The sequence below is a fragment of the Spea bombifrons genome, chromosome 2 (genome assembly GCF_027358695.1).
Source record: "Spea bombifrons isolate aSpeBom1 chromosome 2, aSpeBom1.2.pri, whole genome shotgun sequence".
Classification (NCBI taxonomy): domain Eukaryota; kingdom Metazoa; phylum Chordata; class Amphibia; order Anura; family Pelobatidae; genus Spea; species Spea bombifrons.
In genome coordinates this window covers 6,783,371-6,800,000 of record NC_071088.1, presented here as the reverse complement: position 1 = coordinate 6,800,000, position 16,630 = coordinate 6,783,371, and the positions used below count along the sequence as shown (strand labels likewise).

Here is a 16,630-nt window from a genome sequence, read left to right as displayed (position 1 = left end):
CAAAGCCTCCTTTAGGTGCCCTTAGTGATCACTGCATTGCTGCTGAGTTTTAAGACTTTGGTTTTTGTTACAGGTTATCTGAAGATGCAAAGAAACTCTTTGAAAGTCTTGGAAGTAGAGAGGTTCGTAATATAAAGTTCAGGTCGGCGTGGACATTTCTGGCGGCAAAAGGCGCACAATTGCCCGAAAACTTGGAAAAAGAAAAGGTACGATTATCCTGGTGCTTTACAGGCTCACACGTCCGATCTCTCCCTCGGAACAGTTTCCAAAAATAATCGTCGCGACACCCAGTGTATATGTCCATGGCTCGATTGAGGGTATTGATGCTTTAGATTGGAAATAGCCAATAGAAAATGGGGATACTGCCGTGCCGATTGGCTGTATTGGGCTTATCCCATTAAGCTTATTAAGATGTTTTAAGACTAGGTGACTGGGACACATTCTATAAACCTCTGACCAACGTGTCCCTCTTTGGCCCCTGGAAATGTTGGGAGAAATTAATAAATGGGACAATCGGTTGTATTATTAGCAAGCGGCTCAACCAGTGTAATCAACTACATAATAATTAAGACATACCCAAATATTATTACCCAAAACACGTGTTAATATTCCGTTCATCATCGTGGTGTTCTGAACAGAGGAATTATAGTCTGTTTATTACTGCCCTCTAGTGGTGTTTCTAAAATATTTTTTGCACTTTACATATGGGAGATCTCATATTTAGTTCCAGACGGGGTTAATGTTGTAAATGACTATTGTAGCTGGAAACAGCTAATTTATAATGAGATCTCTTCATAGGCGTACAGAGGCCCTTTATCACTCCCATCACTCCTGTGTTCCAATGGCCCTTTATCACTCCCATCATTCCTGTGTTCCAATGGCCCTTTATCACTCCCATCACTCCTGTGTCCCAATGGCCCTTTATCACTCCCATCACTCCTGTGTTCCAATGGCCCTTTATCACTCCCATCACCCGTGTTCCAATGGCCCTTTATCACTCCTGTGTCCCAATGGCCCTTTATCACTCCCATCACTCCTGTGTTCCAATGGCCCTTTATCACTCCCATCACTCCTGTGTTCCAATGGCATGTTGTGTTCGCTGATCCAAGTTTAGGTTTAAAAGGTTAATTGATTGTTATAGAAAGCCTTCTGTAATTATGTTACAGCTAGAAAGATAGAACGTGTCAGCAGATAAGAACCATTCGGCCCATTAAGTCTGACCAATTTCTGAATTCTTTCCTTAGTCCCTGGCCTTATCCTATATCTAGCTTAACCTTATGCCTATCCCATGCTACCCTCTCAGTAAAGTAATATTTCCTGATATTAATTTGAAACCTTTGCCCCTCTAATTTAAGACTATGTCCTCTTGTTGTGGTAGTTTTTCTTCTCCTATATATATATATATATATATATATATATATATATATAAACACATGAGTTGTTTTTTGGTTTTTTTAGATAAACCATTCACATGAAACGAAGAACAGATACAGCGGCTGGCCGGCGGAGATCCAGATTGATGGCTGCATTCCAAAACAGTAAATGGAGCGCTTCTTATGTGGTCTGTCTTTGGTCTCAAAACTTCAACTACAGGAGAAGAAGGAATTCTAAGTTATAAAACGGCTGGTATTGCGCGGGTTATTATTTTTAAATGAACAGACTGTGGCTGAGGGTACTGGGATTTATTACTATAAACCGAAGAGACTTTTCTTTCACGATGGCACAGGAGGAGGAAGACTTCCATGCACACAGACCCTGAGCCATTTACATCTTAAATTGTGTGTGTGTGTATATGTGTAGATGTGTGAATGTGTATATATTATATATATATATATATATATATATATATTATACTCACAGTATATAACTATTATATGTTATGTAAAAATGATACAGCATACTTATGCTGGGTAAAGGCTCTCCCCCCCGTCCCCTGCAAAATATATTTGTGACATCTCTCTCCGTGTCACGACGCGTCTTTAAAGCGGTTCATTTTTTTTATGGAGCTTTTAAATAAAAAGGTAGCAATTTTGCTCAAATAAAAGTAAGTTATATGATAACAGCTACCTTGTCCATGTCTGGTAATAACTTGTGCAGCAAGAAACCTTGCTCGCTCCATATGAACCCAAGAACCTGTATACCATAGGCATTGCAGGGGTATACATTATGGTATGGAAGCTGGGATTTTTTTTAAAAAAAATTAAAAAAAAATTTACATTTTGATACCGGCACAAAGGGCTATTAATAATAAAAAAAAATTCTGTTATATGTTAAAAATCAAAAAAATCTATTTTTTTAATGTAAAGGGATACATGTAAGAAGTTGATACTTTTTTATCTTTTGGCCAACACAGAAAAATATAAAAAAAATAACAAATTAATATCCAAGTTAACTATGACTTTCCTTTACATAACACATACCAGTACAGAAGGAGAAGAGGGCTCTGTTCTTGAGAGCTTACAATCTATAAGGAAGTTTATGTTGCTTTGACGATAATTGTCACCTTGGTATTGATTCCATCCCTAAAATAAATGTTCCCTTTAAAGGGATCTCCCACGTAAAAGTTTATTTTTTTTTACAAGAATTACATTAAAAATAAGTTTTCAAAAGTAATGTATTGTTTTCTTTCTTAAATGGTTCTGATGTTTACATAACTCAGTATTTTCACAGGTGGGTATTTGTCATGTGTTCTAGCTGTTTTTATTTTTTAGCCTAATCTACTAGACATGCACACTGACTCATTATCACCATATATTATGGTGAGCAATAGAATGACTCTATTGGTCGCCGGCTGGGGGCTCATCAGGGGCTCAACCTTTTTTTTAAGGCTAGTGGTCATATGAAGCCATTTATTATCACATAGTTGTTTGGCTCCTTTTCAAATGATAATGATGAGAGAAATCACCCAAATGGCTCTGATCAAAAGTTTCCGTACCCTTGAATGTTTGGACGTGTTACAGGCACACAAGGTGACACACGCAGGTTAAAATGGGAATTAAAGGTTAATTTCAATTGCAATTAGTGTCCGTGTATAAATAGTCAATGGGTTTGTCAGCTCTCACGTGGACGCGCTGAGCCATGGGGAGCAGAAAAGAAGTGTCAGAAGACCTGCGGAACACGGTAATGGAACTTTAATAATCAATAATCAATCACTTTCATAATCAATAATCACTTATTAAGAAGTGGAAAATTCAGGGATCTCTTGATACCAAACCAAGGGCAGGTAGACCAAGAAAGGTTTCAACCACAACTGGCAGAATAATTGTTTGGGATGCAAAGAAAAGCCCACAGGTAACCCCGGGAGAAATACAGGCAGCTCGGGAACAAGACGGTGCGGTTGTTTCAAGGAGCGCAACGCGACGAGACCTGAACACAAATGAGCCACATCGCCGAGTTGCCAGAAAGAAGCCTTTGCTGCGCCAATGCCACAAAAAAGCCCGGTTACAATATGCACGACAACACCTTGACACGACTCACAGCTTCCGGCACAACGTAATTTGGAGTGACAAGATCAAAATAGAGCTTTATGGTCACAACCATGAGCGCTATCTTTGGAGAGGGGTCAACAAGGCCTATACCGAAAAGAATACCATCCCCAGCATGGAGGTGGCTCACGGATGTTTTGGGGGTGTTTGAGCTCTAAAGGCCAAGGGAATCTCGTGAAAATCGACGGCAAGATGAATGCAGCGTGTTATCAGAAAATACTGGCCGACAATTCGGAAACGCACGAAAGCTGCGCATGGGACGCCCTTGGACTTTCCAGCACGACAATGACCCTAAGCATAAGGCCAAGTTGACCCTCCAGTGTCCTGATCTTAATATCATCAAGGAGCTCCGGGGAGATCTCAAATGTGCGGTTCATGCAAGACGACCAAAGAGTTTGCATGACCTGGAGCCATCTTGCCATGACGAATGGGCAGCTTTACCACCTACCAGAATTTGGGGTCTCATAGACAACTATTCCAAAAGATTGCACACTGCCGTTGATGCTAAAGGGGGCAATACACAGGATTAACAACTAAGGGTATGAAGACTTTTGACCCGGGGTCATTTAATTTGTTTTCTTTGACCCCATGTTTCGTTTTATGATTGTGCCGTTCGCTTTTATCCTGCGGTGGAATATGAATCCCATAAGAAATAAAAGAAAAGTATTCTACATAATTCTACTTTGTTCACAGGGAGCATTGTTAGCGAAACCCGACGCGCTCACCAAACAGGTTTGCTTTGTTAGGACCTCATAGTGGGAAAGGTCCATTAAACTTGAGAAGTGTTTGTATGTTCTAAATATGTTTGCCGTTATTGAATGAAGGACCGTCTGTGAAGTGCTGGAGTACAGGAGTTTAGAGGGGCAGTTTAATGTTCTGTATCACCTTCAGGCTCAGTATATCATGATGGGAGTTATGCTGTACCAACCTTACTGTCCCAGGGTGAAGAGGTAGATTCTCAGGGTCGCGCAGTCTGAAGCTCACTTTTTCCAATCCTCCCCCGCTGTGATCATATCTAAGAGTCCCAGTTGGTGCTTTTGCTTCCATTATGTTATGGATGGTATCCCTGCTTGAACGCAGGTGACTCAATTAAGGGATCCTAAGTAAAGTACTCTAGGGCAGTTGAAGGGGGAATGGAGCATTGGCCCACCCTGCTCTCCAATTTCTCCACCCCGAGGAGCCATATATATGAATTGTATAACACTTGTGCCCAAACAAACCATCTCCCTGGGGTTTATAGCGTCACACTATATATCCCAAGCAGTATGTATAACGACCGTACCTGGGAACTTTCTGCCTCCGGTTACCGGGAGCCCCCCCTTGCGGGATGCGGGTCAGAGGTCCCGCTGAAGGCTGTGTGCGGTCCCGCTGACGTCGTGGGACGCATGCTATTTCTCATGGGGAGCGGAGAGCGTGCCGCAACGCCACTCCCGCAACCCGCAGTTTCCCCCGAGACCCAGAAAAGCAAATGATTTTGGTAAACTGGAAAAATGGTCGGAGCTGTGGCAACTGAATAGCCTTCCAGCAGAAGTGGTAGATGTTAATAAAGTGAAGGCGTTTAAGTGAGCATGGGATAGGCATAAGGCTAAGCTAGATGTAAGATGAGGCCAGAGACTAACGGAAGTATTCAGAGGCTGGGCAGACTGGATGAGCCGAATGCTTCTTTTCTGTCGTCTATGTTTCTATGATAAGGATCCACCAAGAGTATGTGGACGCAAGGGTCAAACTTCTGCACAGATTTCGTTTCCCATCACATCATTTAGATAAGTTTCGCTTTCGTTTCTGGTGAACCGGGAGGAGAAGAAGCTTTTTCTCGGCTCTCCTGGAAAAAAACCCCAGTCATAGTGGAGGAGGCTGAGCGGAGAAGGTGAGCACATCCATCTCTATGAGATGTCATTCAGAATAACATATAATAATAATAATAATAATAATATATAATAATAATAATATATAATTATAATAATATATGTCATATATAATATTATATTATATCAAGAATAATGAAACTTAGATAACAAGGGGTCTGAAGTTGTTACATTGCAAAAGCTTCCTGAAATGTAACCATTTAATGACCTTCAAAAATATATTTTGTTATACAACTTAAAAAAAAAAAAACCTGTCGGAAGTGAGGATGTTTTTTTCCTTCAAAAGTCAGATATTTCACATTATTTTTATTTTCATGTTTATTATTAATAATAATAAAAATTATTGTATTATAAAGCACCATCATATTCCGTAGCGCTGTACAATCGGTAACCAGGACATGACAAGTAGTAAATAGCATAACAATTAGACACAAAGAACAGGTGAGGATGGACTTGCACAAAGAGCTTACAATCTTACTATGTTTCATTCTTAGCTTGTTTTCAAAGGTTTTGCTTTCAATACAGCTCTTTAACATAAGGTTTGCTATGAGGCTTTGCTGACCCTGATTGGATGGGGTGGAGGGTCCCTCTGATATCGTGTGTTGGATGAATTACTAATGAATGCATAGAAATACTTCCTCTGAAAATGAGGACAACCTGGGTGTTAGAGTTGGCAACGTACAAATGAAACCCTCTAAAAAATATCTGGGTGATGCTCCCACGATTGTTTATTACAAGCATCAAGTTAAAAATAATTTTTACTGTTTTGTTTTTTCTAGCTTTTGCCCCATAATACTTTTCGGGACAGAGGTAGAGCTCGGCGGGATTTGGGACTGCAATCCCACGGTTCTTATTTAATTCTCCGGTGTCTCAGTCTAAATTGACATTGCCATAAATAAAAAGTGTGTATATGTGTATACGGGTGTGTAAGGGCAGTATATGTGTATATTTGTGTTTATGGGCAGGTGTTTGTAAAGGCAGCATGTATGACCAGCCGTGTGTAAGGGCAGTGTATGTCTATGTGTGTGTGTAAAGGCAGCGTGTATGGACAGATGTGTGTGAGGACAGTGTATGTGTATATGTGTGTGTAAAGGCAGTGTGTGTGGGGAGGTGTGTGTAAGCCCAGTGTATGTGTATATGTGTGTTTATGGGCTGGTGTGTGTGAGGGCAGTGTAGATAAAATAACCTCTGTAATAAAAATAGCTGGGGGGGGCACAATATTCCATTCCTGCCTCAGGCGCAAAAGGAGCCAACTACAGCGCTGCTCACAACAACCAGGCAGCTCGAGAGCCAGTTGCGCCGTCTCTGCACTTATAAACTATAAGGAAATGCTTTCGAGAGTTTTCCTCTCTTTCTCAGATCTGAAGCAATACCTGAGGAAGAGAGGAAACCTTTTGAAAGCTCGTCTTTTAAGTATTACGTTAAACAAATAAAAAAAGGTATCACTGCATACTGCAATACTCCGGTATTTTGGCATCTTATTTATATATATATATATTTAGTTTTTTTCAGTGGCATGATTTAGTGGTGGAACTTATTAGCGCCACCCCAGTTTTGACTGTGGTATCTTATGTGCCCCCTCATATATTGTTCCAGACTCGCCCACCGGTGTTTGAGCAGGGAAAATCCCCCCAAAATATTAACAATGGGGGTCTCCAGGTGTGCAGTTAAGAGAGTTTATTGGAACAAAATGAGATAAAACAAGGTTTTTGTCACTGCCAACCTACATCACTGTATACAGCGCTGGGGGTTATTAATGTATACAGCGCTGGGGGATATTACTGTATAGAATGATGGAGGTTTTTAGTGTATACAGCGCTGGGGAGGTTATTAGTGTATACAGCGCTGGGGGTTATTAGTGTATACAGCGCTGGGGGATATTACTGTATAGAATGGTGGAGGTTTTTAGTGTATACAGCGCTGGGGGGGTTATTAGTGTATACAGCGCTGGGGGTTATGCTCCTGAAGAAAAATATTCTTGCGTAGGGCTTCCCCTATAAGGAGAACTGTGTGACAAGTACCGAACAAACATTTACAAGAATTTTACCAATAAGGCCTCACTATCGTGACAGACCTTGTAGATACATTTGTATAAGAATAGGTAAAAATATTAATTAAGTTATATGTTTTATTATTGTTTTTTTTCTGTCCATATTCTGCTGCCTGCTACAAAAGAACTACGAAAGGCTAAAATAACCTTATTGTTCAGCGCCTAATTCTACCGCTTGTTCCTTGCTGATAATCTGAAGACAGAAAGGGTTAAGTTCAGTAGGTAAGGATCTTGTTGTGCAGTTTTCTTTTTGTATTGTATTGCACAAAAATCAGATCTAGTTTTTTGTGCAATACAATGTATGCTGACAGCTTCATATTAGCCACTTTTATGTGTTCTAGCTGTACCACATCGGCTGTAATGAGCTTCTGCTGTGGAAATGACCTTCGCTATCAATTACAATTGTTCTTTCTGCTAATTAGACGCTCACTTGTTTAGACATGGAATAAATGGAGAGCTGTGATTATAAGAGCTTTTAATTTAGTTTTGTGTATTTGTGGCCGTATATTCATACACTTTGACACATCTTGCGTCTTGACAGAGAGAATGAATAACATTTTGTGCAGCCAGTATGAGGAGAAGATCCGGCCGTGTATTGACCTCATTGACTCGCTGAGGGCTCTAGGGGTTGAAAAAGACCTGGCCTTACCGGCTATTGCTGTCATTGGTGATCAGAGCTCAGGGAAAAGCTCTGTTTTGGAAGCCCTATCTGGAGTAACTCTCCCCAGAGGCAGTGGTGAGTATACCTCTTTAAGGTGAACACTTAATAATACAAAATTAGAATTTTACACAATTCTTCTGGTTCACTTTAGTCCCATTTTTCAATCTGCTGTAAATCCATTTATAAGAAGAACGCTAGCAAATGTTCCAGTTACTTCCTCAGCTAATCTAAATTTGAAGAACATGCACTTTGGTTGCAATTCCACAGACGTCCACTGGGGGCTCTAGACTAACACGTTCTGGCCACAGTATTCATTTTAATAAATCAATAAAAAGTAAGAAAAAAATAAATAGATTCTATTTATTTTTATCTTACTTTTTATTGATTTATTTATTAAAATATTTTTCTATCACCATATATGGCGTATTTAAATGACATTTAAATGCCGTGGAAGACTCTCATTTGGGCTCATTTAGCACTGTTTAAATGAGTATTACCTTTTATATACTTTTTCACTGTGGTATTTTAACCAATATTGGGTTAATTTATTATTTTTATTTCTTTGGTGGTATATTTTTTTATATATATAGTACGTTGGCAATGCTCATCCACATTTTACAAGTCATATCCCAAATAGACCAGCTCAGAATTTTTTTTTGGGGGAAAAAAATGCCCCAATTTAACCCTATCCGTGTCTTATTGGTCTCTAATTTTTGTGCTGTATATTGTCTATTCTGCACAGGGATTGTTACACGATGCCCACTGGAACTGAAGCTGAAGAAGGCCCAAGAAGACTGTCCTTGGAGAGGAAAAATTAAATATGGGGAACATGAGAAAGAGCTCGCTGACTCTGGAGAAGTGGAGGGTGAAGTAAGCAGAGGTAAAAGATGGTGGGAAGCCAAGAACATTATTAGTTAATACGGTACTTAGTCAGTTTTTAGGCGCTTGACAAAGAACTTCTTTTTTTTTTTTTGTTAAACCACGTGTCATCATCAAGTTTGAACATTTCAATGGGTCTGCCAATATGACACCACCTGTTATACAATGCCGACTCTTCCCGGAGAAACATTTTTGTTCCACCAGTTCACCAATAATTGCTGGTTCTGAAGTTCTCTAATCTGTTTTTCTTTGTAGCTCAAGATTGCATGGCTGGCACCGGGAGTGACGTCAGTGAGGATCTAATAACGCTGGAAATCGAAGCTCCGAATGTTCCTGACTTAACCTTGATTGATCTGCCTGGAATCACACGGATCGCTTTGTCTAATCAACGCAAAGACATTGGACAACAGGTCTGCTAGTCTATATATGAATAATCATTGAACTATATCCAATGTTATCCATTTCTGAAATATCTATGACATTGTAAGCATTGGTAACAACGAGACACTACTTGTCGAATGGATTTCGAAACCCTTTCATACTTTATGTTAAAGTTCTATTATTTAAATAACAGCTAAGATAATGGAGTGTCACACACTAGCAATGGAAAAGAGGAATAAAGAATATTACAGTTCTATAGACTAAATAAAATCATGTAATAGAATTTACAGACTAAAACATATTTAAAGCCCCCCCAGATTAAAATATTTCTATCCTGTTGATAAACAGTCTTGCTGACATTACATATATATATATATATATATATATATATATTCTTCTGTTTGTAGATCAAGAATATGATCCACAAGTACATCCTGAAGCAACAGACCATTAGCCTGGTTGTGGTTCCCAGTAATGTTGACATTGCAACAACTGAAGCTCTTGAGATGGCGCGCCAGGTGGATCCCAGCGGGGAAAGAACGTTAGGTAATAGCAAATGGTTCTCTGTTTCCTATCATATATACTACAGCTTGTCCCTTTCTCATTGACCTGGAAATAACCCAGAACACCGAGCTCCAGTGGCTGTCTGCTTTTGCAGAATAGTTTAGTGCATGATTTCCCAAAGTCTACGTTTGGTCAGTGGCCTAGTCTGGCCTAGACCTTTGGAGCAATCAACCCTGGCTAAATCTAACACATTTAGTCCTTATTATATGGTGAACAGGAACAGTCAAAGTGTCCGTACGAGGACACCAGTGTCCGTGGCAAGGTCCGTTTGTGAAGGTCCATAAAACATCATTGAATTGTCCACCACAGACCCCAGTAAATGTCCACCATGAGCAATGTTGGTGCCGACCCCTGGCCCTGAACTCATCTCTGCCCTCTTGCTGCTGATTGTTGTTGATTGGTTTAGGCAGCCTTTTCACGTTGGGCTGGTGGAAGGGACAGGGGCATCCATGACGTTTAAACTAACTATATTATAATATAATAATTATTTCATTGAGTTATTTAAAGACGGCGGCAGATTCTCTTTAATCACCCAGAGGGATTTCTGTTTATTGGGGAAGAGAACCTTGTAACTTTGTATAACACTGATTTACTGATTGAGGAGGAATATTTATTTTTCCCTTTTTAAGCTCATTGGTGTAATCATGCTGTCTTCTACACGTAACAGGTATACTGACTAAACCGGACTTGGTTGACAAAGGAGCGGAAAACCAAGTTATCAGCGTCGTACGAAATCAGGTTTACGCTCTCAATAAAGGCTTCATGATCGTCAAGTGTCGGGGGCAAAAGGAGATACAGGAAAAACTTTCTCTGGAGGAGGCTTTGAATAACGAGAAGGCATTCTTTGAGGAACATGAACATTTTAGGTAACATTTGGACTGGTTGTGTGAGGTCTTTTCATTGGTGAATATGCAGCTCCCCTACCTGTTTCTTTTACTTATAATAAATACTTGGAATAAATAAAGGAAATCAAATAAAATGAACATATACAACAAGTTACACTAATTTACAAGAAATATAGTCAGGAGGCAGGAAGCCCCCATTGTGTGGAAGAAGAACGTATTTTATTTATTTTTTTAGATTTTTATCATATTAAATTTAAGTTTTCTAAACATTGTGCTGTTTTCTTTCCTTAAAAGAGTAGGAACGGGTTTAATTGAAATTTTAAGAATAATTTCATGGAAGTGTCCAACAGTAATAACTGTATGAAGCTCAATAATGAATACAAATACGCTGCTTGCTGTAAAGGGTAAGGGAAACTGTGTGTGTGTCATGCTTTCTGAGGATTGTTTCATTCCCTTTCCCAATGTGCTTCCTACAGTTGTCTTCTGACAGAAGGATATGCAACTATTCCTTGTTTGGCAGAGAAGCTTACAACCGAATTAGTGGAACATATCTGTGTGAGTATTAAACACACTACCGTATTTCCTCAAGTATAGGGCGCTCCCTTGTATAAGACGCACCCCCATTTTGTGGGGCCAAAATAAAAAAATTAAAATTACATAAAGTTATTGTACTGGCTGCCTGGGCATGATATGAGTGTGATTGCTAGCGGCGGATGAAGGTAAGCAGCAGTTAGTTTAAAAAAAAAACAACAATTTTTAGACCTCAATTTTTTCTAAAAATCTTATACATACGCGTCTTATACATGGGGAAATATGGTAATTATATCCCCAAATATGTATATAGTCCAAATGTATATTGTATGTTTAATATTTTTGTTTCTGAATTGATTATGTATGCATTGTACACGGAATTATGGATGGAAAGGAGAAAGCACAACACACACACAAAAAAAACAAAGCTATCACTAAGACTAAAGCAACCACCTGGTGACCTTAGTCTCAAAGAGTATTTATTATTAATATTATTATTATTATTAATTAAATGCTGTACAATAGGTAAATAAATAGCACATAAGGCGACAATGTGGACTCACAAATCACATATTTAATAGCTATTTTTCAAACTCCTTTTTTTTTCCCCCAGAAAAATCTGCCGTATTTAGAGAATCAAATCAAGACCAAGCTTTCTGAAGCAGAAGAAATATTGAAAATGATCGGTTTGGGAATTCCGGAAACAGAGATGGAGAAACTTAGCTTCCTTATCGATGTAAGCCGGGGTTTCGTTCTTCTCTTTGATGGCATCTTAAAAAAAAACATTAATAAATGGGAAAACATTTCCCCTTTAAATACAGATTTTTAAAAATTATAGTTATAGTTTTCACATGCCGTATTGTCTAAGCGGATTTAGAAGATTATTCCTCGGTATAATTAAGTTACTGTTGGTAGTAACTGCTTTAGGCAACTTTTGAAAGGTTGAGGGTAGAAGAAAGGCAAGAACTTTCGTTATTCCAGTTCTGCCACCTTTTGCCACATATCTCATCACCCATGGAAAAAAACCCAAAATATATCCAAATTAATTTATTGATTACAAAACAAAAAACATTACCTCCAGTTACCCTAAATGAGTTTAGTTATTCAACCAATATCAAAGTCAACAGGTCCTCTGTAATCACCCGGAGAGATTCTCTGACTGATGAAATTCTGGGGGCAATTACTTCTTTAGAAGGGCAATAGGGACCTCTGGGTCTGCAGATAAAAGGAGTTATTCCTCAGTTCTTCACTACTGTACTTAATCAACAAAGAAAAATATTAGTAGTTCTTGATTGATCATAATACATTTACTTAGGCGTTACTGTTTACTCTTACTAGTTTGTTAAATTTGCTTTTAGAAAATTCGACAATTTTCAAGTGAAATAAGCAACGCGACCAAAGGAGAAGAAGAGACAACCAATGGCCTCTTAAAGCTTTTCACTAACGTGCGAAAGCACTTCTTTTCCTGGGAAGCCTTTCTGGCAAAATCTTCAAGTGAATGTAAGTATTAACAAACAAAAAATGTAAAAAAATAAATGGAATGGAATGAAATTGGAGACCTTTGTCGGTGGCTTTTGGTGGGAAGGTGTTTGACCCACCTACCGACCCACCATAGCAGAAGAGCCACCTTTTGGCGCTCAGCTGCAGAGCATCGTGAAGTGGCCACTTGAGAGCTGCAATGGAGGTCTGTGCTGCTGCAGCTTCCTTGGCTGGTCAGGGGAGATCCTCTGATCTAACCAACCGGCCCTTGATCCCCACACTATCTGCAGAAACAGGACAGCGGGCAGCTACCCAGGACAGTACGGCTTCAAAACCAGGGCAGTGGGAAGGTATAATGAAGTAGGCAAGTAGTTAAAGAACCCGCAACTTAGCTGCTAAATAAAATTAAACAAAAATATATTCTGGTGTAACTTTTTTTACATAGAAAATGTAAACAATTTTGTCTTTTTTTTTTTTTTTTATTTCTTTTTAGTCTCCAGCCAATTAAAAGATGATATGTATCTTTATGAGAATCGTTATCGCGGCCGGGAGTTTCCTGGATTTGTTAGCTTTAAAACATTTGAGAATATTGTAAGGCATCAAGTCCAGACGTTTGAAGAACCAGCCATTACAAAGTTGAAAGACATCACTGGTGAGTATTAGTTGGTCCATATAAAAAAACTAGTTTCCTAGGAGACTATTACGAAATACCACACGTTTGTTTATTTTTACTTCAATCGCTCATTTTTATGTGTCAAGCCAATGAATCCTACCCGAGAAAACCCATCTTAACTTATTTTTGAAGGAATGAAAGTGTTAATGACAATGGGATCCTACCGTCCTGAGCTTTAACTGCTTTCCGAATACATAAATAGACCGTGAACACTCTTCAATTCAGCAAAAAATAGACATGTTTATTTAGAGGCAAGCATAGAGCTTACAGTATATAGACATTCATGCTCACATACACTTATTCATACACATTAGTACTCACAACATACATATAACCATACATGCCCCCTACGTTTTTATGCTTACGTAGCGTGCGGTAGGGCATATCCAGCCGCTGGCCATACTTGCGACAGATCTGCTGAGCGCGTGGCTCTGTCATTAGCCCAGTGTGCCAGATGGCCAGTGCTTGGTTGCAATATGGAGCACCGGGATGCGGTAACTACCGTATTTGCTCGATTATAAGACGACCCCGATTATAAGACGACCCCCCAAAATCAAAATATTAATTTAGGAAAAAAACAAAAAGCCTGAATATAAGACGACCCTATAGGAAAAAAGTTTTACCAGTAAATATTAATTCATGTAAATTATTTTTTCATGATTAATAAAAGCTATGATTGAGAAAAATATATTTTTTAAATTTCCTTTTATTTGCCAACCTGCCCCCCCCAGTTATGCCACTCTGCCCCCAGAAATGCTTTATACCCCCCTATTTGCCACTCTGCCCCATGATATGCCTTATACCCCTATATGCCACTCTGGCATATAGGGGGTTAAAAGGCATATCATGGGGCTGAGTGGCATATAGGGGGTTAAAATGCATTTCTGGAGGTATATAGGCATATCATGGGGCTGAGTGGCATATAGGGGGTTAAAATGCATTTCTGGAGGTCCAGAAATGCATTTTAACCCCCTATATGCCACTCAGCCCCATGATATGCCTTTTAACCCAGCATGTACTGGCTGCCTTGGCTTGATAGGAGTGTGATTGCTGTTAGCAGTTTGATATATATATATCAAACTGCTAACAGCAATCACACTCCTATCAAGCCAAGGCAGCCAGTACATGCTGGAACCTGGGGATGATAGTAGTGGGATTACAGCCTCCCTATGCCATGCTACAACCCCCACCCCCCTTACACATCCATGCTATCACACACAAACACATTTAAATACTCATTCATTCCATTAATCACACATACTTCACACATTAAACACACATTAATCACACATACTTACCCAAAAACCCTCCCCCACCCCCTTACCTGAACTGCAGATCTCTCACTCGAAGACTTCTGCAGGGGACCGGCTGTAGAGCAACTTCTCTGGCCCCGCCCCCAGAGGAGGGAGGGGGAGATAGAGCTCTGTGAGGACGCTGCAAGCTTCCTGTCCTCCTGCTTCTAACAGAAGAGACGCTGCTCGCGACCGGTAAGCAGCATGGCCCCAGCAGACATTTTTTGGGGGGGTCTGAGAAGACGACCCCGATTATAAGACGAGGGGTATTTTTCAGAGCATTTGCTCTGGAAAAAACCTCGTCTTATAATCGAGCAAATACGGTAATATTCTGTATTCATTTTTATTTTCTTATGGTTGCCAAATATACATTTTTTATGGTCTTTATTAATGAACATTTCATTTTTTTTCTTTAGCAATTGTCCAGGTTGCTTTTAGTGAAATAGCCTCAAAACAGTTCACGGCATTCCCAAATCTTTACCGAAAAGCCAAGGTAGGCGTGTATAACTGACTTGAACGCAATAAAATATTGATAGCCTTTGAAAAGCACATGTTCTTGGGTTACTTTAACTCACATTGCAAGACCAGAATCTCCCTGTCCCCTTTTCCTCTCCTTATTTCCCTCTTTTCTAGAAGCTTGGGACCCAAAATAGGGTCCTTCTGGTACCAGTGCAACTTTGCACTCCCAGTCTGGACCCGGTCCTGGGTAATCTAGAACAAGTGATCACCCTGCTTACATAATGTCATTTCTACTTTCTATAAGAGCAAAATCGAAGATATATGTTACGCCCAGCAACAGGAAGCGGAAAAAATCATCAAAACCTACTTCAAAATGGAAAGCATCATCTACTGCCAGGACAACATATATGGCGGGAGTTTGAAGAAAATAAGAGAAGAAGCTGCAGCCCCCGTGAAATTCCCCTTTCCTCAGACATCTCAGCTGCAGCTGTCGGTTAATGAAATGTCGGATCACATAAAGGCGTATTTCAGGGTGAGCTTCGCCTGCCGTGTGTTATGTTTGTGTTCTCCACTAACCTTCTTTTCAAACATTTTTATTTTTATTTTACACTTTTAGAATTCTCTTTTCTTTATAGCAAACCTCATGTCTTTTACCGCAATCACAAGCCAACAAAAAAAAAATTTAAAAAATTTTTAAAAAATTTAAAAAGGCTACTATTGGAAAAAAACACCAAAAAAAAATCATAATTTTCTTTTTTCTAGATTTTTTATTATTATAATAAAATTTGATGTCAGAAAATACTCATTCGGCCCATCTAGTCTGCTCACAGATGTAAAGACCCCAGACCTTAATCAGTACTTGAACACACAACGGCTTGGGGTTTATAGAAACTAAAGGGGAGGAGGCACTGGTCACATGAGCTTACAATCTACAATGTCTGTTTTTGTGAATAAACTTTCATATTTTCTATAAAATAATTACATTGTGGAACAATGTTTTGTTTTTTTTATTACTTTTTAGAGCGCGACTAGCCGCCTTTCCAATCAAGTTCCTTTGATCATCCAGTATTATATTCTCCACGAGTTTGCGAACAACTTGGAAATTCAAATGATGCACCTGATTCAAGACAGAGAGAAGTTAGATTACCTTCTACAGGAGAAGAACAACGTCTCCAGAGAGAGAAATAATCTGAAGAACAAAATTAAACGTCTCAAGGCAGCACATCGACGACTTGCCAAATTCCCTGGTTAACATGGCCTGTACAGAATATTTCAGAAGCAGATTGCGAATCCGCGGCATCCCCCCCCCCAAAAAAAATGAAAAAAAAAATGTATCCATACTTTTATTATTGTTAGTTGTGCAGTGGCGTCTCCAGCTTTCATATTTAGACGTGCATTTTTAACTACATAATATGTATTTATCTCTTTGAAGTAAAGACTGTGATTAAAATATGATTTCAAAATAA

General features: G+C 39.3%; 2 protein-coding genes across 2 annotated transcripts in view; both read left to right on the top strand.

Moving 5' to 3' along the window:
- Nucleotides 1-1,641, top strand: part of FAM3B (FAM3 metabolism regulating signaling molecule B) — an 18,317-nt gene extending 16,676 nt beyond the window's left edge. The window contains exons 7-8 of the mRNA XM_053455736.1: nt 74-206; nt 1,459-1,641. Of these exons, the coding sequence (XP_053311711.1) occupies nt 74-206; nt 1,459-1,542 (217 nt within the window). The 3' untranslated portion in view covers nt 1,543-1,641. The remainder of the gene's footprint in view (nt 1-73; nt 207-1,458) is intronic.
- Nucleotides 1,642-5,313: 3,672 nt separating this feature from the next.
- Nucleotides 5,314-16,630, top strand: LOC128473499 (interferon-induced GTP-binding protein Mx2-like). Its single transcript, XM_053455734.1, has 14 exons — nt 5,314-5,352; nt 7,526-7,622; nt 7,942-8,136; nt 8,804-8,941; nt 9,196-9,350; nt 9,729-9,867; nt 10,553-10,751; nt 11,207-11,285; nt 11,875-11,997; nt 12,620-12,761; nt 13,234-13,392; nt 15,122-15,198; nt 15,469-15,696; nt 16,186-16,630. Exons 3-14 carry the CDS (start codon nt 7,947-7,949, stop codon nt 16,414-16,416), a joined length of 1,860 nt encoding a protein of 619 aa, XP_053311709.1. The 5' UTR covers nt 5,314-5,352; nt 7,526-7,622; nt 7,942-7,946; the 3' UTR covers nt 16,417-16,630.